Source organism: Morchella importuna, assembly GCF_003444635.1.
Source record: "Morchella importuna strain M04M26 chromosome Unknown Morimp01GS012, whole genome shotgun sequence".
Lineage (NCBI taxonomy): Eukaryota > Fungi > Ascomycota > Pezizomycetes > Pezizales > Morchellaceae > Morchella > Morchella importuna.
In genome coordinates, this window is record NW_025763409.1 from 591,749 (window position 1) to 611,226 (window position 19,478).

Here is a 19,478-nt window from a genome sequence, read left to right on the forward strand (position 1 = left end):
GACCTGGGAGAGGGGGGCCGGGGGCCGGGGGAGCTTCTAGCAAGCAAGCACTACACAAGAGTTCACGAGAGAGGGGAGGTGCAAAAAAACAAAAACAAAAAAACCAACAAAAAAAATAAAGAAAAAAAAACCAACAAAAAAACTTGAACCCACTGCGCTTCCCATTCGAACGAAGCAGGCTGACCAAAACAAGTAACCCCATCCATCCATCCACCTTGCTCTTCTATCCTTAAAGCCCAGCCCAGCCAGCAGCACCCTTCCCCCCCCCCCCAATCCTCCCCCTCCCCGTGATCTCGAGCAAGCAAGCAACATGACCGACCGCCCCGCCACCTCTCCCGCCCGCTCATTCACAACCATGGCCACGCCCACACCCACGCCGCCGCCCATACCACCACCGCTCGATAAGGCGTCGTGCATCACGCTCGTGACGCATACCCTCGCCGACGCGCGCGCCCGCGGAGATCCGGTCACGATCGACTTGTCGCATCAGCGCATTGCGGCTATTCCGGTGGAGGTGCTGGAGCTGGTAAAGTGCGAGATTGAGAGGTTAGTAGGATGTGGAGTCGCAGGGGGAGTAGGAATAGGAATAGGGATAGGGGGAGGAGGTGGAGGTGGAGAGGAGCAGGAGGTGGAGGTGCAGGAGGGGGGGGGGGGGGGGGAAGAGGAAGAGGAAGAGGAAGAGGAAGAGGAAGAGGAAGAGGAAGAGGAAGAGGAAGAGGAAGCTAGAGGAAGACGGAAGAGAGAGAGGGCTGACATGTGAGGAACGAGCATAGGCTAGCACTTGCGCATAACCAGCTCACGGGCTTCTCGGACGAGTTTGCGGCCTTGCCGAGGCTGCGGTACCTTAACCTGCGGTCAAACTTTCTGCGCGAGTTCCCTGCTGCGGTTAGTTTCCCTCCCTCGTCTCTTCTGTGTCTGTTTGTTTGTTGTGGGTGAATGGTGGAATGGTGATTCTGGGAAGAAGAGGAACATGAAGAAGAAGAAGCTGAGCTTGGGCATGTGGTGGGGGATGGACAGCTTACACGACTGCCGTCACTCGAGATTCTTGACGTATCACGAAATCGACTGCGTGCACTACCTGCCGACTTTGGCACGCTCGTTAACCTTAAGGTTCTCTTCTCTCCCTCCCTCTCTCTCTCTCCCTCTCTCTCCTCCCCCTAGCTGCTTCCCTCCCCGACTCTAACTAACCAGCCTATATCCAGGTACTCTCCATGTCGAAAAACAAAATCACAACGCTCCCCGCCTACATTGGCGACATGCACGACCTCAAGATCCTGAAGCTGGACCACAACCCGCTGTCGTTCCCGCCGGCGGCGGTGCTGGACCTGGACGGCGAAGAGACGGACCGCGACGCGTGGCTGGACAACTTGAAGCGGTTTCTGAGGAATGGGTCGAGGTGAGCTTTTCCGGGGGGAGGGAGAGGGGAAGTAATAGGTAGTACGGGTATATGGGGCAGCTGCTAACGTGCATGCCATGCAGTGGCAGCGAAAACGACTTTTTGAGCACTGCAGCGACATTGGTGGCACGACCGAGCACGGAAACACTGTTCTCGGACGCCGGAAATGGAAATGGTGACACCATCAAGCCACTGAAAGGAGGCGGAGTAGGGGGAGGAGGAGGGGGAGGAATGATTGGAGGGGAAATGATCGGCGGGGGAGGAGGAGGACTTGAGCCCACAATCACCCCTTCCGTGACACCCCTGGCATGGCTGCCAAAAAGGCGTCGATGGGCACCGGGCGGCGGCCCCCCAAACAACTCTTGCAAAGCCTCCCGATGGCCCTCCTCCCAGCCGCCCTCAAGTCCCCCGGGCCACTGCAGCCCCTCCCGCAGACGCCCACTGAGCGCTCACGCAGCAACTCAGAGTCCACGATCCTCAACACCCGGCGCATGGGCATGGTGGGCACGCGGGGCAAGCACGCCGAGCAGCAACACCTTCGCACCGTCGATGAGCAGCACCTACAACTCCAGAAAGCAAAACACCAGCGCGGCTACTCCCACGACTCTGCCGTCGTCCGCGGCGGCGGTGGCAGCGGTAATGGTAATGGTAGTGGTGGCAGCCCACCAGACCGGCCCCTCCCCTCTTCCGCCGCCTCTCCAGCCTCCCCGAGCACAAACGCTCCTCGCAGTCCGTCTCCTCCGCGCGCATCGGCGAGGCCGCACGCGGAATCCTGTACGCAATGTCGACGCTGCAGGGCCCCATCGAGGAGTTTGTACAGTCGCTCACCCCCGCCCCCGCGGGCGACACAAGCACCATCGACACGGCGCTCTACACCGCCAACATCCACATCGGCACGCTTGTCAGCGCGCTCGAGGCATTCGAGGAGACTGACGAAGAGGCGCAGGTCATTGACGCATGCTACGCGTGCGTCGCGGCGTTTAAGCGCGTGCTGGCACTCATACGCGAGACGGGCGGCGCGGGCTGCCAGGAGAAGAGATACGTGAGGACGCTGCTGCTCATGGTGTATGGATCGTATATCGAGATTCAGCACAGCTATGAGACGCTGCGGCCGCTGCTGCCCGGCGCGGGAGAGGAGCCCCCCGTGACGGCGAGGTTGTATGCGCCGCCGCCGCCGCCGCTGAGACTGAAGAATAGTAGCTCGGTGGTGAGTCTGCCGTCGACGCCGCGGCAGGACGTGTTTATGCTGCAGCCGCCGCCGACGCCGGGGTTGGCGGTGGCGGGGGCCGTGGACGGCGGGTTTGATAGCGATGAGCCGCTGTATGGGAAGTTTGTGGCGGCGACGACGGCCGCGACGACGACGCTGCCGGTGATTGAGCGCGAGATTAAGGCGGCGGCGGGGTCGGTGCCGAATCCGGCGGTGGCGTTGAAGCTGAGGGAGGTGGCGGCGCTGTGTGTGGCCGGGACGGAGGCCGCGAGGAGACTGGGGATGGTGAAGTGGGAGGCGGTGAGGGAGGGGGATGTGGCGGAGCGGAGGAGGTTCTGGGAGGAGACGAATAAGTTTACTAATGTAACTTTCCCCCCCTTTTTCTTCCCACTGGGAGTTTTGTCCGAGCTTTGGAAGTTAATTGCTAACGATGGGATGGATAGTTGGTGATCAATATCGCGGAACTCATCAAGTCAATAACACAGGAGCACCCGTTTCCAAAACCGACGCTCATCGCGGTGGGGACCGTCGTGCGCCCGACGAAGGACCTGTACATCCTCATGAACGGGTCGGCGTTCAGACACCAGCAGCAGCAGTATGCGGCCACGCCGCTGTCGGCCGCGTTGGGGGTCGCCATGCAGGCGACGATACCGCAGATGGCGGGGGCGTATAGTGCGGGGAGAAGCGGGACGATGGTGAGCTTGGGGCCGCAGATGGGGATGGGGATGGGGGAGGTGGGGATGGGGGCGGGGGCGTTTGGGAAGGGGGTGAGGTTGACATGAGATGGCTTTTGGGGCGGGGGGGTGGGCGAGTGATATATTGTGACGTGGTGGCCTTTTTTTTTATTTTTATTTTATTTTTTACTTTGGTTTCTGGGTTGGGGGGTTGGGGGGGTTGGTTATCTAGTTGGGTTTTTGGGCTTTTGGGTGGTTTGGGTGGTTTGGGTGCGGGCCTACTTCTTACTGCAAACAATGGTTTTTTTTGTCTGTTTACTTCTGCATTCATGCGTGCATGCATGCGTGTGTGTGTGGGTGGTCTTGTATCTATCTATCGAGCTATGTATTCTTGGTGTATAATGGGCTGGTTCAATTGCTCTCTTTTCGGCCGCTCTCCTCTTTTCTTCTCTTCTCTTTTCTTCTCTTCTCTTTTCTCACGCTTTCGTTTTTAGCATGGGACCTGCATTGTGGGCACCAGTACTGGCTAGGCGGTGTATCTACATACATTATCTCGAGGGATGCGGTTAATGTACGTATATACCTATAGCACGTCCCAAGAAATAAGCTCTTCACGCATATGCACGCGCCGGTTCGTGTACTCGGGGTGGTAGGGGTTAACGAGGCTGGGGGCGGCGGCGGTGCATGCATGTAGGGTAGGATCTCTGGTGTCTGGGAGCCATGGTGGTGATGGTGGGGAGCTGGGGAGCTTGGGGAATTGGAGAGTTGGTAATCGGGAGCGTGGACCTATATCTATGGAGCTATCTGTAGAGTTGCGTCTTGCACTATCTCGTTACAAATATTGTAACACCTCCGGCTCCGGGCCAGGTCATGAGCTCTCGAAGGTTCGTCCTGTTGAGTATAGTGGAGCGCAGCACCGAACAGTGCTGTGGTGTGCTGTGGGGTGGCCGCGCTGGAATGAATACTCTCGAAATACCGTTATAATTACCGTCATGTAGCGGTGGCTTGTTGGTAGGGGCTGGTGGGTTCGTATATAGTAATCTAGCGCCCATAGGTTCTGTTTATATGAGCTCGAGGGGAGTAGGAGGCTAGGGAGAGCCTGGCTTTGCTCGTGGTGGTAGATAGTTGATTTGGTGATCACGTGAAAGCTGACTCCACTAGCTGCGTAGACACCGGGTGTTGGCCCGGGGGGTTCTTTATCGGGTTTGATCAGGGGTGGGGGGTAGTGATTAGAGCGCATGATCGATCTATGCACCTCATGATGTTACATGTGCAGTACTTTTCTGATCCTTTTTGTGATCCTTGTGGTAATTTTAAGTGCGTCATGGGCGGTCACTCGTCTCCATTTCAAGGGTGTGACACGTTTTCGGTGGCACGTTCTGACTGGGAATGTGTAGCTGGACGGGAGGAGGTGGAGGAGTGGGTAATACTAGTACTGGAGTTGAATCCCAGCGCAAGAGTACGTAGACTTACGAGGTGGTGCTTTTCTGGGATCGGTTATATATGGTCCGTTACGTCGGTCTAGGCCTTGGCTATACTAGATACCCTTCCCCTTTGACAGATATTGAGAGAGAGGTAATTATAGATTATTTAATTCTCCACCTTATCAGACGCAGATGGTCTCGGGCCGGGCAAGGCGTTTTAGGGCGTGATGTAGGTTTTGCAGGGCCGGTGCATGGTGGTAGACTGGAAATATGGATCCCACTGAGCACGGTATACATAAGGAAGGAATAAACGAGAGTTGAAATAACCGAGTTTCCCTCTATGTGTTAGATAGTATAAACTGGTTGTTTCTTTGGTCTGGTTGGTGGTGAAATCATGGGATATCACTCGGTGCGACATGGGTGGTAGTCCACTTTTATGGAAAAGAGGTTGGGTAGGGGTATTATGTTATTGGGCTTTCTTACTCTGCAATCAACACTACCAGTTCCGGAATATGTTTCATACCTTGAGCTCTAAGAATCAGGTATCCGCGGTAATGTAATTGGGATAATTGACTATGGGGCGGATATTTGGTAGTAGAATGGGGAATTAATTAGTGCAATGGATCGTTGATTATTCGATGTCTGTTTGAGGAATACCTTTTCCAGGGGGCAACCCGGTATTTCTTTTTGACAATACTCGGGCGTTCAGTGAAAGCAACGGGGCGAACACCAAAGTTGAAGCAACACGAACTCACGAACCCATCCAAATGTAGCAATGGCAACAAGAATCTTTAGTGAAATAGCAAATAGATACATGATAAATTAACCTTGAAATAGATTTCCTCCCTTCTGTTGAAACATTGATTTAGTTGGACCGCGTCACGTCAACTTTGGTGTTCGCCCCGTTGCTTCCTTGTTTTCACGACCTTTTACTGAACGCCCGAGTACAAATTGCTCAAAGGCCCGGTATGGTCTGTAGAAATGTATCCTAACAAACACTAAGACTGGGATATAATCTGATCGCTGTTACGGTTATGTTGGGCTATGTGCCTGACAACTCTTGAAACGCAGCTAGCCTACTGATGTATAATAAATGCTGCATATATGCATTGATTGATTGGTAAACCTGTCGAAAACAACTCTGTAATATGGTCAAGCCGTGAATTTGTTTTGGACCTTTTTGAAAATTCTACTGATGAGATTTTATTTGAAAACATTTATTGATGTATCAACTCGCACAGACGAGTTTACCTGCGATTTTGCCAACGATATTCCGTATGAACTCCTTGATCTATTGCTATAGTTCTTAATTCTAGTATATTAACTAATAGGCTACACGGCCCGCCACTGTTTTAATTTCATTTTCTGATATATTTCCTATTTGAACTTTGGTGAAATGAGATTGTGATGCATTTATTGATGCATTATACACACTTCATAGTTCTTTGGTACACGATGCATTTTATGGAAGCATTTGCTGATGCATTTCTTTCGGTAGTAGGGTCTGGTCTCCTGGTGTTTCTTTTGGTTCCACGTGCATCCATCTCGATCTCTTTATATACTGAATTTGCACCCTCCCGGCCGCCGCCCACTCTCCACATACACCTTGCATCCAATGAAGCTCCTCCCCGCACCCCCGACTACCTCGCATCCAAACATTCAATATACGCAATAACCGCTGTTACAGTTCTCCACAGCTGTTCCCTCTTCCACAGCCCCGACACTGGCATCCCCATCAGCCTAGACCTCACGCTGTTCTCCCACAGCTCCACACACCTCTTCGCCACGAAGTCCAAATTCCCGCCCTCTCCGTTTTTCACGCGGCGGGCCCAGTTCAGCGCACCCACATCCACATCTTTCCCAATCACCGGCATCCCGCCCTCCTCGGGCCGCGGCCCCGATGGGCTTATCCACACTCGCGGGGCTATGTTAAGCCCCGCGTACTCGAACGCGTCCAACGTGCTGCACTCAAATCCTTCGCTGAGGTACTCGCCGTGCGACACCGGCGTTGTATTCTCCGTTGTGCGCTTTAAAAGGAGGCTGCGCAGGCGGTTCCAGAGCGTCTCGCGCAGGTGGGCCGGCATCTCTCTAATCTCCGTGGTTGTGCAGAGGCCCAGCAGCATTACACCCGGAGAGGACCTCATATCCATAAAGCGGGCGAACTGATTGGTATACTGCTCTCTCAGCCACGAACGATCGTGGATGTAGCCTGTAGTTGTTGAAGGGCTGACAGTGGGGCCTCCATAGTTTTCTGTGGACCCGCCGAAGTCTCTTCTGTCTCTGTCGCTGTCGCGCTTTTCAGACCCAACGTCTGCGCTCTTTCTCTGCGTCTCAGCTACCATCTCTTTGGGTGGTTGTGGGGGCGCTCCCAACTTCATATTCTCCGGGCGAGAGACCAGGCTGGCTGGCGGCGGCGGCGCCCCCGCTCCTTCCAATAAGGCCGTGTTTGGCTCAGGGCGAAAACTAGGTCTAGATCTGGGCTCCTCCAGCGGTGGCATTGTTGCCGTCCGCTGCATGAGCACGGGCATATGCATCATCATCAAGCTGCGCTCCGCCGCTCACAAGGCCGCCGGCCCTCTCCTCGGAGTCTTGGGTACTGCCTATGACCGGCGCGGGCGCGGGAGCGACCTGTTTCAATGGCGGCACCATGTGCAGAAATCGTGGCAGCACAGGGACGTAGAAGTCTATGCCCGGGATATTTGGCGCTCTACCGAACCTTTTCAACGGCGGTGGCTCTTTCCTGTTCAGATTTCTGAACCAATACTCGAGATGCTGTATGTCGTCACTGTCGTATGTTTTCTTTGCGAGTGTGGTGCGGGAGCGCAGGCGGCGGACCTCATCGTTGAGGCGGCGGCATTCCCGTTGTAGGTAACTGATCTCTGTTAGGAGTCTTTCGACCGTGGTTTTGTGTTCTATGTTGTCTGCCCTGGCCGGCATATTGTTATGAATATCAGCCATGGTTTAATTATTGTAGTTGTGGGTGGGGTTTGGTGGGGTTTGGGCGAGCTGTGTGGAATATATATATATTCGATCAATTCAAGATCGGGTATATGGATGACGGGCCTAGTAGTAGCTGGCTGGAGCCATATTGTCTGTATAGGTGCAGATATAGGCATTTAATAACTAACGTCTTGCAAACGCCCGGTGAGAAGAAATGCTGGTAGGAAGAAAGAAGCAGAGGAAGAGAGGGCTGGCTAGCTAGGGGGACGGCTTAACAAGCGTCTAGAGATCAGCCTTTGGCTAATAATATTTTACTCTATGTGTAGGAAGTGGATCCATTCGTTGTAGGTACACCGAATGTTGGCCGATACATATGTGATGTGCGCACTACACACGCCGATGCAGTACATGTGTAATACCTTCAATCCTTATTGGGGCCAGCACATACACAGTCCACCTAGGCCCGTAGAGTAGAGTATAGAGTAGAGACTAGGCATGCACATCTATGCCAGTGGGCATCTGGGAAACAGTATTTAGCATTCTAGATAAATATTGTGTGCGCACATACGTAAGGTAGAGTAGTGCTCTACGTCGAATCTGAAGCCCATGAGCAGCACTTTTACAGACCTCTGAATTATCACTGTCATCCTGGCCCCCCCTCCCCCCCAATATATATATATATATGTATAAACGCTATTTAAGCAACTAGACCTCTAATCCGTATTATATCAACGTCTCTCAACGCTCCTCACCTACAAAACATTAATATCAGCTTGAAAAAAGGAGGGCACTGAATCCTTGGTGCATCTTGTGTTTTATCCTGCTCTTATTACCCACCCCGCCCCCTCGTATGATGTCAGGTAAGGTTTAAAGTTATCAGTTCCCTAGGCCTCCACCATATTTATTGTCCACAGTCGAGCTAACGCCCACCCCCCCACCCCCCAGGATCCCTAGTGACTGATCCCACCTCGCACTTGCGCGCCCAAAACGAACGCCTTGAGGAACAAGTAGAACGCATGGCCCAGGAAGCAGACCGCAACGCCGAAGACGCCCGCTGGATGATGGCCGACCTCGCCCACGTCAAGCTCCAGCTCGCAAAAGCCCATGAACAGCTCACCTCCCTCCGCGCCGAGGTTGAGCAGCTCCGCCTCCTCCGACCACCCGGGACGCCAACGGCAGGTACAATTAAGGAGGTGCCTAATAAGAGCAAGCAGACTCGGACCCGCATTGGCATTTATACCCCCGCGGAGCTCACCGTACTCGGCGAGGCGGCGCTGACCAAGCTGGATCAGCACGTGCTCGAGCTCTCTGTGCAGGTCCACAACGACGACGCATTCGAGAGCGCCTTCCGCGAAGCGGGGGCTGCGCGGGTGCGACCGCACTACTATGAGATGAGTGAGGCCGAGGCCGGCGTTCTATTCAACGACACAGGGCTGAGTGCGGGTGAGCGGTGCTATTGGGGAATGGTACAGGCGGCGAATAGTGTCGTAGAGATGGGGTGGTACTATGGGAACTGTATGAATAGGGTGATGTATAGCATTACGATGATGGACTATTTGGACTGGAGGGGCATTGCGGGGGAGACTGGGGGAGGGCAGTGAGGAGGCGGAGGTGTGTGTGTAACTATTCTGAGATATATGTGAGCATTGCATTGGTAGACGCATATATCAATATCGGTATATGAAAATACCAAGAAATGTATTCCCAAAGCCCCTGGCAAGAAATGACTTACTTGGATGCCTTTGCCAGTCGTTTTGTAATCGATCCATGGAATACTGCTTCGACCAATTGTGAATCGAACACAACAGAAATAACCACTGAGGCGTTGAGGACGTAAGAGGAGACTTTCATCGCTCATCCTAGGCACGAGATTACAACACTGGCTCTCGGTCCCAGCCCAGCATGAGATGTCATTCGCACCAACTTTTGATGATCTTTCTGGATTTATTGCACTCGAGCTGGGAATAATGTCCCTCTAGTGAGGCTGAGGTATGTTTTGTTATAAGAGGTATAGCCACAAATGTTAATATTGAAATTCTACGTGATCTGGCTTGATTCTTTTCTACGAACTGTGGACTGACGCCCTCTATATATACCCGATTTCTTCGTCCTATACTCCTATACCATTTGCCTGCCCGTGATGCCGCCCCAAAGCCGTCGGGTCATGCCCCCACGACTGGCACTGCATGCAAGCTGCCGAAATCAACAAATACATATGTGGTCATATATTATCCTGCCTCGCGGAGGCTAAGAGGGCTGGGTATTGGGTACGGGTACTTGGAAACTGTTGCGTAACTCTACATCAAACGTCAATTATTTAAGTATTCTTGAACTACTACCTGCATGCTCTCAATCGAAAAACATCTCGGAAATATGATAGCGAACGCAGTCCCCACTCCTGAGGGCGGTCCAGTTTTTTTAAGACCTGAGGCGGATAGGAAAGAAAGAGAAAATCTTCACTACTTCTTTTACTCTAACCCAGTTGAAACTATTTACATACATGGCATATTATTCTCAGTGTGGCATTCGTGGCATTCTGGCCTAATACAAGACGAGACGAGACCTCACCAGATTGTCTCGAGACCTTGCGTATTGAACTTAACATGATCTGCCAGGTTTTGCCTCATGCCCATTGCTGAGATTCTGATTAATGCACATCACGAAGTGGACCACCGGGTTTTGCCAAGACCCTGGCTTAGGTGAGAAATGACCGAATGAGCTCTGAGCAGACTGCACCCAACGTATCACACCCCCACTTCTCAGCTGCGTCTTGGGGACCCCGCACCAAGTCAAGCAGTCGCTCCGGTAGCTTATACTGCAATCAACACCTTTACGGTTCCCCTTAATCATACATGTCCCTATAATTTTTGAAGCTCACGCATCGTGAATCCCAGTTAACGTTATGTCCCGGGACACTGTCTTCCGTGTACTGGGAGTCCCTGCGTTGGTCACCATAACACAGCTGAAAATTACATTCTCAAAGGAATTTGGTGAGGACTCGGCAATCGACCTCAAGAAATCAACATTATGTCCCTCCTGTTTCGGCGACGATACTCAGGTTGCGCTCATTCAATTCATCGCAGAGCCACCGAGGACGCTTAGTACCCTCCAAGCCGGTCATCCCTATGAAATGGAGCTCGAAGGAGATGATATCACTGTTGACAAGGACTTTTATGGCCTGACACAACTGTATCCCACCAGCGGGGCCGTTGTGGCGGAGTAAAACACACCTATCAAGCAAATGCTGATTATGAATATATGAAATTTACTAACTAGAATATAGTGTAGTTGCGGTATGCGGACTCAATGGCCATGCTTACGGATCCTGGCGGGGGAGGGGCAACCTGCGTCGAATGTGGCTACGTCATTTCTTCTCACAGGATATTCCAAATTACAGGACCATGACTTATGGATACAATTCGTGTCTCACGGCCCGTGCTGTTCATACAACTCAGGACTATTCGAAAGGGCTTTTAGAGGAGTTGATAAAGGCGAGGAATACCGATCAGGTAACGCCCCTCAGTATCCTTCATTGTTCATATAGTGCTCTGATTAAATGGATTATATAGGAGAAGAAAAGACCTTTAGTATTTATTGGGCACAGTTTTGGTGGTGTAATCATTGTCCAGGTATGTTCCTTGCCGATGAGCATCTAGATTCTCATTATCATCAAGATTCACACTTACACTTCTATTACCACACAGTCACTCGTACGAGCCAGAGAAAGCGACTTAGGCACCGAACAGAACCGGATCTTTTCCGCAACTCATTTGACGATATTCTTCGGCACGCCTCACCGTGGCTTCGTGGTCGATGATATCCGCGCCTCACTTGAGGAAGGATCGTCCCGCCATAGCCTACTTGATTCTATCGAAAAAGGCGCATCCATTCTTGCGTCCGAACTTTCCCGTTTCATCGACTATTCTGACAATATCAAGATTGTCAATTTCTTTGAGACTCACCAGACCCGAAAGCTTGCACGGGTATGTATATAGTGGATGTCGCGAATATTTAATTAGTTCGAGGTGCCCTGGCTGAATATTATATAGGGTGCTGACGGCAAATTATCTAGATCTGGAGACTTTTTCACCGCCGTGGAGAGGGAATCTTCCGTGTTGCAGCTCCCACGGAAACTTACGGAGTCATTACCAGTTGATGCTGACAACTCAGAAATGGTCAAGTTCGCAAGCAAGAAATCTTCACAGTCGTATACCAGTATTCTAAAGCACATAAGAGAGTTCGTGGCGCACTACGACTTGACGACGACCGGAGGTACATAGTCCCCAATAACGTCTCCCCCTTCTTTTTTTTTTATTTTTTTTTTATATCATGTAGTTTTATTGATTCTAGGTACAAAACTCTGCATGCAGTCATAGACTATGGCATAAACGTCTCCCCCTTCGTGTCTTGGCGATGTATATAGATAGCTAACAGAATTCTGGAATAAAACAGCAAGCGATCGTTTTCACACGGCATACGCTGCTGTTCTTGGGAAGGATGTAGAAGCGTTGAGGCGTCTTCTTAGGTCTCGACCTGAGGCAGTGAACGACAAAAAGAGAGGCACAACGCTTCTTCATCTCGCTATTGAAGACGGCGGAGATTTAGAGGTGATCACCACGTTGCTAGAGCATCAAGCTTCTCTCGATTCCGTTGACTGCAAAGGGATTACTCCACTTTACCTGGCGGCCAGTAAAGGCTATACGGAGATAGTGGAGATTCTAGCTAAAAACGGTGCTGATATCAATGCCATCTGTGAAAGAAAGGTGGCACTTCATGTTGCCACGCTCGGCAGTCATAAGGACGTAGTTTCGAAATTGTGCTCTTACAAAGCAGATACTGCAGCAGTTGTAGATGACCAATATGGATTTACGGCCTTGCATCTTGCAGCTCGTACCGGAAACACCGAAATAGTGAGTATGCTACTGCTCGGGGGAGCGAAAATAGACGCAAGAGGAAAAGACGAAGACACACCACTTCACTGCGCGGCCTGGAATGGCCATGTGAAAGTCATAGAGTTGCTCATCAATCACTCGGCGGATGTTACAGCAAGAGGGATAAAGGGTGACACTGCTCTTCATTTTGCGGTGTTTCAAGGGCACGTGGCGGCAGTTGGGGTACTTATAGATTATGGGCTGGACATCCATGCAAAAAATAACGATGGCCATACGGTGCTCCATATCGCTGCCGATGCAGGTCTAGTTGAAGCCGCTCGGTGCCTTCTGCTTCTAGGGGCCAACCCAAGAGCGGTTGACAATAATCAGAATATCCCGTTACACTTTGCCGCGCAAAATGGTCACGACCAGGTTGTCAGGCTCCTCCTTGAGGGGGATGGTTTTGATACCACTAGTTCGAGGGATATCAACGGCTACACCGCTTTACACACAGCAGCATGGGGTGATCATTCGCGCGTAGTGCAGATTTTACTTGAATATGGTGCAGATGTGGAGGCGGTAGAGTGGGTCAGCGGGTATACGCCGTATACTCTTGCAACTCTGGGCAAGCATCGAGAGGTACAGGTGCTCTTGTCACGACGAACACCCGGACCCTCAACATCCCGAGGAGAATGAGATGTAAGCCCTGTGCGCACGGAAGGGCCCAGTGGAGCCGGTAGACCCTATTGGCTAAGCCCTAGTAATGCTAAGACGATAACTACGTTTATAAGAGAGATATCTATGCAATCGGCCCAAAAGTCCGGACAAAGGCGTGATTGGCTTCGAGGAGGTTGATCGTTGGGGTCAACTCACGTACCATTATGGTGTCCTAATGTTATAGAACGCGTCACCATCACAGGATCATAATACAATATAACTTATATCCACTCTTCAATCAAGAGGCCTACCTCATTTTGGTCGTCATGAATTAATAATATATTAATTGTCGAACAGTTTAAGCGAAAAGCGGAACGGAGGGATAGCCAAGGTTGCTAAAAGAGGACATATAGGTACACACGTAGGCACTATCGGCGGTTCTCTGCAGGTCTCTGTAGCTACCAAAAACACAACCATCTTGTATAAACACCGGATAAATGCAGAACCAACACCGCGCTCTCTTTTGCGCCATAACCTTTTTGAGTACCGCTTTATTTAGGTATTTGGTGGGGTAGGAACTCCAATGTTGAATGATGATGGTAATTAATAGGATACTCACTCTACCACACGTGTTAATTCATTCACTTACAGATTTCCCATGGCCATACAAAACCGAGCAGGAAAAAGGCAGAAATGGTCCATTAACTCGGGAAGTTATTCATAAATACATCACCTGATGGAGTATTTGATGTATTATTACCTTAGGGTATTACTGGGAAATTTTCTTGAAACAATTGGTGTACAACCTATGAGTCCCCATTCCACACTTTTAGATCATATTACGACTCCGGTATTCATTTTATAACATCAATTAACGACATTGGAATGTATTTTCCATTCATGGATTGAATACCTCCAGTATACTAATAAAAACCCCTATTTTAACCCTGATTTGATTGAGTCTCATATAATTCTTATTTTTCTTCACCCCAAAAACCTGCAAAGTATCGAGTACATGTGCTAAAAGTAAACACACAAAAACGTTTGCCTTCGTCTTTGCGGGCCGTCTCATGCTGCTGCTGCTGGTATGTAAGGAATCACTCGATCAGAACGCGCACGTTCGCCGGTCCGCAATGGGTGTTGGGAGACCCTATTATATTACTTACTCATTGATCTTGAAGTGTTACTAAGAAGGCATTCAGTAGAGATACTTTACTCGCGCTCCCCCACGTACTCCCACTGCGACCCGTAGTCTGCTGTTCTGGCCGCAGTCATCTATAGACGACCTGGCCTCCTGCTACCGCAATGAACCCCCAGTATCCAATATTACTACCGCTCATAATTCGATGCGCAACCGTCGCTACAAAATGCTTCCGCAAAGAACACGCATACGCGGTCATTACCCCCATTCTAAGGGTAAGGGTTGCATCACAGACTCTCACTCGCCTCACCCCCGACCACCAGGGCACACCTTTTGCGAGTCTACTAAGAACCGAAGGAGAAAACACGAAGTGGAGTGTGTTTCTTTGTGGTGCCAACCCTTGTTTGAAATCGAACTTTGCCTCACGGTGTTCAGCTGCGCGACGGGGTCGGGCCGCTCATGCCGAGACTTCTCCGCTCGATCGAGGTGGAGGTGAGGGGCTTCGTTCCTCCCCGCGGGATTGGTGCTCGCGCTTGTTTGGCGGGAGAGGATAATAGGGTCAACCCCTCTCTCTCTATCGGTCCCTAGCTGGGCTCTTAGTCGTGGAAAGTACACCTGCCTAAGGGCCGAGTGATGCCCCATGATGGAAGCCCTACAGCACCGAAATGCTCGCAACGTCGCTCCATGGGCAGAGCTATCGACAGTTTAATGGCGGATGCCAGATGCCACTACTTTGATTTGCCACTTGGCGTTAGTGGGGTTATACATATATAGTACATTGATCGCGGGGTGTGCAGTTCGTTACACTAGGCGGAATTACTACTACTAGCTAAGTATATAGGGGGTATGCAATTAAGCGGCAGAGCGTGTCCCATCAATGCAATTGGCGGTGAGGGGAGGGTTTTTTACCCTTGGAGATGGGCTTCTGTACTGTGCGGAGTGTTGCGAACACATCACGCGCGTGTGTAGAGCTAGAGCAGCAATCCGCTGCGCCGCGCATATATATATGCAAGCCATTATATTACTTACACTGTCCTGCCAGCATTATCTCTGCAACCACCATACTCCCCCTGCATCGCGCACATCCCGCATCTTCAACCTCCCCACCGGAAAACCGCCGCTCGATCCCCCACACTCACCCACCAACCAAGAACCCCCACCCCACCCCACCCACCAAGCCATGAAAACATATCTTCCCCCCCAATATATAACATAGCCCCCCCTCCCCCCAAAACCGGCTAGCCCTTCAGACACCCATAGCACAAACATCCAATCACAGGATATCACTCGACCGCCAAGACCCCGCACACGCGCACCAGAAAACGGGCGTCCAGATGCCTCCCTGCGGCAGGATGCGTGTATTTAACTCACGGTGCGTAACCGTCTTTTTGATCTGGGCTTGCGCGTGGACCGTACCGTGCATGTACCTCCCCCCCCCGCGATGATGATGAAGTGCACGCGGCCGCACATAGTGCTGGGCTGGGAAAAACACAGACCGGCGGTTACACATCAGAATACGCAACTGGGCCACAGCAGCTACTTCTCAGTTTTTTTGGGGGTCCCTGCTCTGCCGCGGCCGAGTGAGACGCCATGACTCACTCGATGCAGCAGAGGAGGAGGAGGAGGAGGCGTACGAACACCATGGCATAACTATCACATCCCACCCCGGCCACCCGCCAATTAGCACGCCGAGAGGTCATAAGTACACTGCGGCGCCAGGTCAGAGTCGCGGAGGTGTTTTGGATTCTTATGCGGCTGCGTCATGGTTTAGCACTCGCGCCAAGCCATGCCATGCCTGCTTTGGGCTGCTGCGCTGGGAGAGACTGGATTATGCGGTGGCGTGTGGTGCATGGTGCAGACGGCTGGCTAGTCGGTCATTGGAGAGTGGCAGAGTCTTCAAAACTTGGAACTGGAGCTGGAACTGGGGCTGGGGCTGGGGCTGGAACTGGAACTGGAACGTGCACGTACGTGTTGCTTTTTTGATATGGATGTATATATGCGACTTATATAGACCCTCCCGCCCTGTAGCCGGCCAGGCCACAGCCAGTGGTGGTGGCCACCCAAATTGGTGCTGTTGTTTGGTGCTGTTAATTGAGTTGGATGCGAGAGTACAGTTAGTTATCTTGCAATACTCGCGGGCCGTCTTCGAGACACCGCGATCAAGAGCCGTGCGAGACGAGACAACTGTTGGTCTTGTCTTGTCTTTTCTTGTCTCGTGACCATCACTACAGCCAGCCAGCCAGCCAGCCAGCCAGCCGCGCGGTTGTGCCGGTACTATACAGTTGCAAATATCTGGCCAGAGACATGGGCGTGGGAAGAAGAGTAAGCATGTAGCTTATGGTGTACGTGTATATATACGCATGCATAGCAGTCCGGCTTGTTGTGGATCATGGGAGACATCCTCGTCTCTTTGGTGCGATGTAAGGGTATGTAGGTGGAATATATACATGGCCGGGGGTGCCCCCCCCCCCCCCCCCCGATAGCGAGCTGGTGGGTTTGCTCGAGGGGGGAGTCGGGGTTTGTGAGGCTGTACTGTCTGCAGATCTGGGGAGAGAGATCTAGAGAGAGGACGTGACTGTGCAGATGGTTTTTTTTGAATTTGTCTTCTCGCTGTGCGTCGGTCTGTTTATACAATAGAGGACAGGACAGCTACAGTGTTGACTCTACTATACTACTTGCACAGTTCCACTCATGTACTATATATACATACAAACAAAAGGAAAAGAGAAATAACCAAACACCCCCACCCCCTACCACCCATCCCCGCCCACCCACTGCCCCTGCCCCTCCTCCCCCCCCACCGCCGGCACCCACTCCGCCGGCACCTGCTCAAACTCGTCCTCATCATCCCCCAGCCCAATCCCGCCATGCTCCTTCCTCATATGCACATAGACGCCCGCCCTTGAGAACAGCCCCCCACACACCCAGCACATATGCACAAAGCACCGCTGGCACTGCACATGGTTGCACCCATCGACCTTCTCGATCACCGCGCCGCACCCCACCCCCGTGCACCGCTTCACGTCCCGCCCCGCCGCCCACTCGCCAAACAGCCGCTCGGCCTCGAACTCGCTGGCGAGCCGCCACTCTGCGCACTCGAGCCCGTCGTGGCTGGGCACGCCGCAGCGCGTGCACTGCTCGACCAGGCACTCGCCGCAGAGCGCGATGTCGCCCTCCTCGTCGGCCGTTGCGGGGAGCACGCCGGTGCAGTCGGCCGTCGAGCAGAAGTGAGCTCTGCTGGGTGCGTCAGGACGTGGTTGCTCCATGCGGCGGTGTGCAGCGTCGCGGGGATCACGGAGAGCGGGAGGGGAGAGCGGCAGGTGATGCAGGTGATGGGGAAGGAGCGCGTGCTCGGCGTGGAGGCAAGGAAGGCGGAGAGACAGTCGGCGCAGTAGGCGTGGCCGCATGTCGGTATTATCACGGCGTCTGTCGGCTCCGTTAGACACACCGGACACTCCCCTTCGCCCGCCTCTTCCGCCGGCGCTGGTGGCGGTGGCGGCGGTAGTGCGCCGAGATGCGCGAGGAGACGCTCTCGTGCCGCGATCCGCGCAGCGGGCGTGCCGTATGCCGCCAGCTGCCGCTTGTGCACATCGTAGTGGACATAGGCGCCCGTCTCAGTCTGTATTCCCCGCAGCACCCGGACACCCTCGGCGGTGAGCAGCCTGTCACTCCACAGCGGCACCCCGCCCGCGCCCGGGCTCGCCACAACCTCACCCGCCATGATCCCCGCGATGCGGCGCTTCGCATCACACACCGCTGCCCGGTCACACCCGCCCACCGTAACCGCCACATGCCCTCGGTCGCCCTCGCCGCCCTCCTGGAAGATCCCCACGCGCACAAACCTCCCCCACACCTCCCTCTTGAGCCTTTCCACCTCCCCCCCGACTGCCCCCCACACCCCGCGCGACGTCCGCAGCCGCGACTGGTACATAACCTTCACGCCCAGCTTCAAGCCCCCGCCAAGCGGGCTCTCGCTGTAACCAAACTCGAACGCCCGCCCATGCAGCTGCTCCGCCGCCTCGCGCGCCATCGTGCCGCTCCCCATGCGCACCACCACCCGCACGGTCGCGTCGGCCTCTGCCTGCCCGCTCACAACCTCGCTGCTGAGAACAACGCGGTGGTTGGTGCCCAGCAGCTTCCGCACGTGGCTGCCAATCTGGTTGGCGTCCTCTTTGTAGGACAATGGGCCGACCAGCACTTTGCTGCCTGCGGGCAGCTTGAGCCCGCGCATCACGTCGTGTGGGCTCGCGGAGGGGGGAGGCCGCTGACGTGGACGCCCCCGCAGTGGTAGCGGGTGCGGACGCGGCGCCCGCAGACGGTGCCTTCCTGTCTGGGGCGGGGGGCGCCGTGCGGGAGGGTGACGACGGCGCGGCGGCAGGGGGAGGGGTAGGTTACCAGGAGGGTGTCGGCGCGGTTTGAGGCGGTGCCGGGGGTGGGCGCTGCGACGGCGGTCATGCGGCCGTTGGCGTGGCGGGAGGCGTGGAGGGCTTGGAGGGCGGCGGGGAGGTGGTGCTGTGGGATGTGGGCGGAGGCGTGGGTGGGGGTGAGTTTGATGTTTTCGGGGGAGTAGGGGAGAGGAGGATGGAGAGGGCGGTGGGGGTGGTGGTGGTGGGGGTGAGGCCGTGGATGTGGAGGGTGGCGGGAAGGGTGGGGGTGGTGGAGAGGATGGAGAGGCCGGGGCCGAAGGTGATGGTGTGGTTTGCGAGGGTTGTGGTGAGGGTTGTTGGTGGTGGGGGGGGCGGGGAGAGCGGCGGTGTGGGAGGGTGTTTGTAGGGGCAGCGGGGGCGGCTGCAGTAGCCTGCGGCGGCGAAGCGGCAGGGGGGGATGAAGGGGGTGGCCGTGGGGCAGAGGGTGGAGGCGGAGGCGGAGGCAGAGGCGGGGGTGTGCAGGTAGGAGCAGGTGCTGCCGCGGTAGCAGCTGGAGCGGAGGTAGTATTTGCACGGTGTTTGCGACTTGGGAGACATTGTGGTGGATAACCGGTGGGGATTTACATCGACTATAGGTTTCGAGATGGAAAGATATGAGATATCGCAGGTAAGTAGATTTCGTATATGGTAGAGATAGCTCCTGTAGGTATGTCTGTATGTCCGTAGCTTGTAGTCTGTATCCTATAATCTATAGCTCATCGGTAGGTATGTAGCCTATATCTTGCAGTTCAGTATTTCAGT

At 53.6% G+C, this 19,478-nt stretch overlaps 7 protein-coding genes across 7 annotated transcripts; 3 read left to right on the forward strand and 4 right to left on the reverse strand.

Moving 5' to 3' along the window:
* Window positions 1-310: 310 nt before the first annotated feature.
* Window positions 311-3,385, forward strand: LAJ45_04825 (uncharacterized protein; the record flags this gene model as incomplete). Its single annotated transcript, XM_046114401.1, has 7 exons — window positions 311-546; window positions 774-885; window positions 1,018-1,110; window positions 1,203-1,396; window positions 1,480-2,038; window positions 2,127-2,966; window positions 3,047-3,385. The coding sequence occupies 7 exons, from the start codon at window positions 311-313 to the stop codon at window positions 3,383-3,385; spliced, it is 2,373 nt and encodes a 790-aa protein (XP_045972427.1).
* A 2,956-nt stretch (window positions 3,386-6,341) lies between these two features.
* On the reverse strand, window positions 6,342-7,079 carry LAJ45_04826 (uncharacterized protein; the record flags this gene model as incomplete). Its single annotated transcript, XM_046114402.1, has 1 exon — window positions 6,342-7,079. One exon carries the CDS (start codon window positions 7,077-7,079, stop codon window positions 6,342-6,344), a length of 738 nt encoding a protein of 245 aa, XP_045972428.1.
* A 91-nt stretch (window positions 7,080-7,170) lies between these two features.
* Window positions 7,171-7,659, reverse strand: LAJ45_04827 (uncharacterized protein; the record flags this gene model as incomplete). The annotated part of the gene is made up of 1 exon (XM_046114403.1): window positions 7,171-7,659. One exon carries the CDS (start codon window positions 7,657-7,659, stop codon window positions 7,171-7,173), a length of 489 nt encoding a protein of 162 aa, XP_045972429.1.
* Window positions 7,660-8,657: 998 nt separating this feature from the next.
* Window positions 8,658-9,242, forward strand: LAJ45_04828 (uncharacterized protein; the record flags this gene model as incomplete). Its single annotated transcript, XM_046114404.1, has 1 exon — window positions 8,658-9,242. The coding sequence occupies one exon, from the start codon at window positions 8,658-8,660 to the stop codon at window positions 9,240-9,242; it is 585 nt and encodes a 194-aa protein (XP_045972430.1).
* Window positions 9,243-10,543: 1,301 nt separating this feature from the next.
* On the forward strand, window positions 10,544-13,208 carry LAJ45_04829 (uncharacterized protein; the record flags this gene model as incomplete). The annotated part of the gene is made up of 6 exons (XM_046114405.1): window positions 10,544-10,860; window positions 10,925-11,150; window positions 11,211-11,270; window positions 11,346-11,624; window positions 11,691-11,913; window positions 12,094-13,208. The coding sequence occupies 6 exons, from the start codon at window positions 10,544-10,546 to the stop codon at window positions 13,206-13,208; spliced, it is 2,220 nt and encodes a 739-aa protein (XP_045972431.1).
* A 3,852-nt stretch (window positions 13,209-17,060) lies between these two features.
* On the reverse strand, window positions 17,061-18,541 carry LAJ45_04830 (uncharacterized protein; the record flags this gene model as incomplete). Its single annotated transcript, XM_046114406.1, has 2 exons — window positions 17,061-17,398; window positions 17,461-18,541. The coding sequence occupies 2 exons, from the start codon at window positions 18,539-18,541 to the stop codon at window positions 17,061-17,063; spliced, it is 1,419 nt and encodes a 472-aa protein (XP_045972432.1).
* A 220-nt stretch (window positions 18,542-18,761) lies between these two features.
* On the reverse strand, window positions 18,762-19,274 carry LAJ45_04831 (uncharacterized protein; the record flags this gene model as incomplete). The annotated part of the gene is made up of 1 exon (XM_046114407.1): window positions 18,762-19,274. One exon carries the CDS (start codon window positions 19,272-19,274, stop codon window positions 18,762-18,764), a length of 513 nt encoding a protein of 170 aa, XP_045972433.1.
* Window positions 19,275-19,478: the final 204 nt, after the last annotated feature.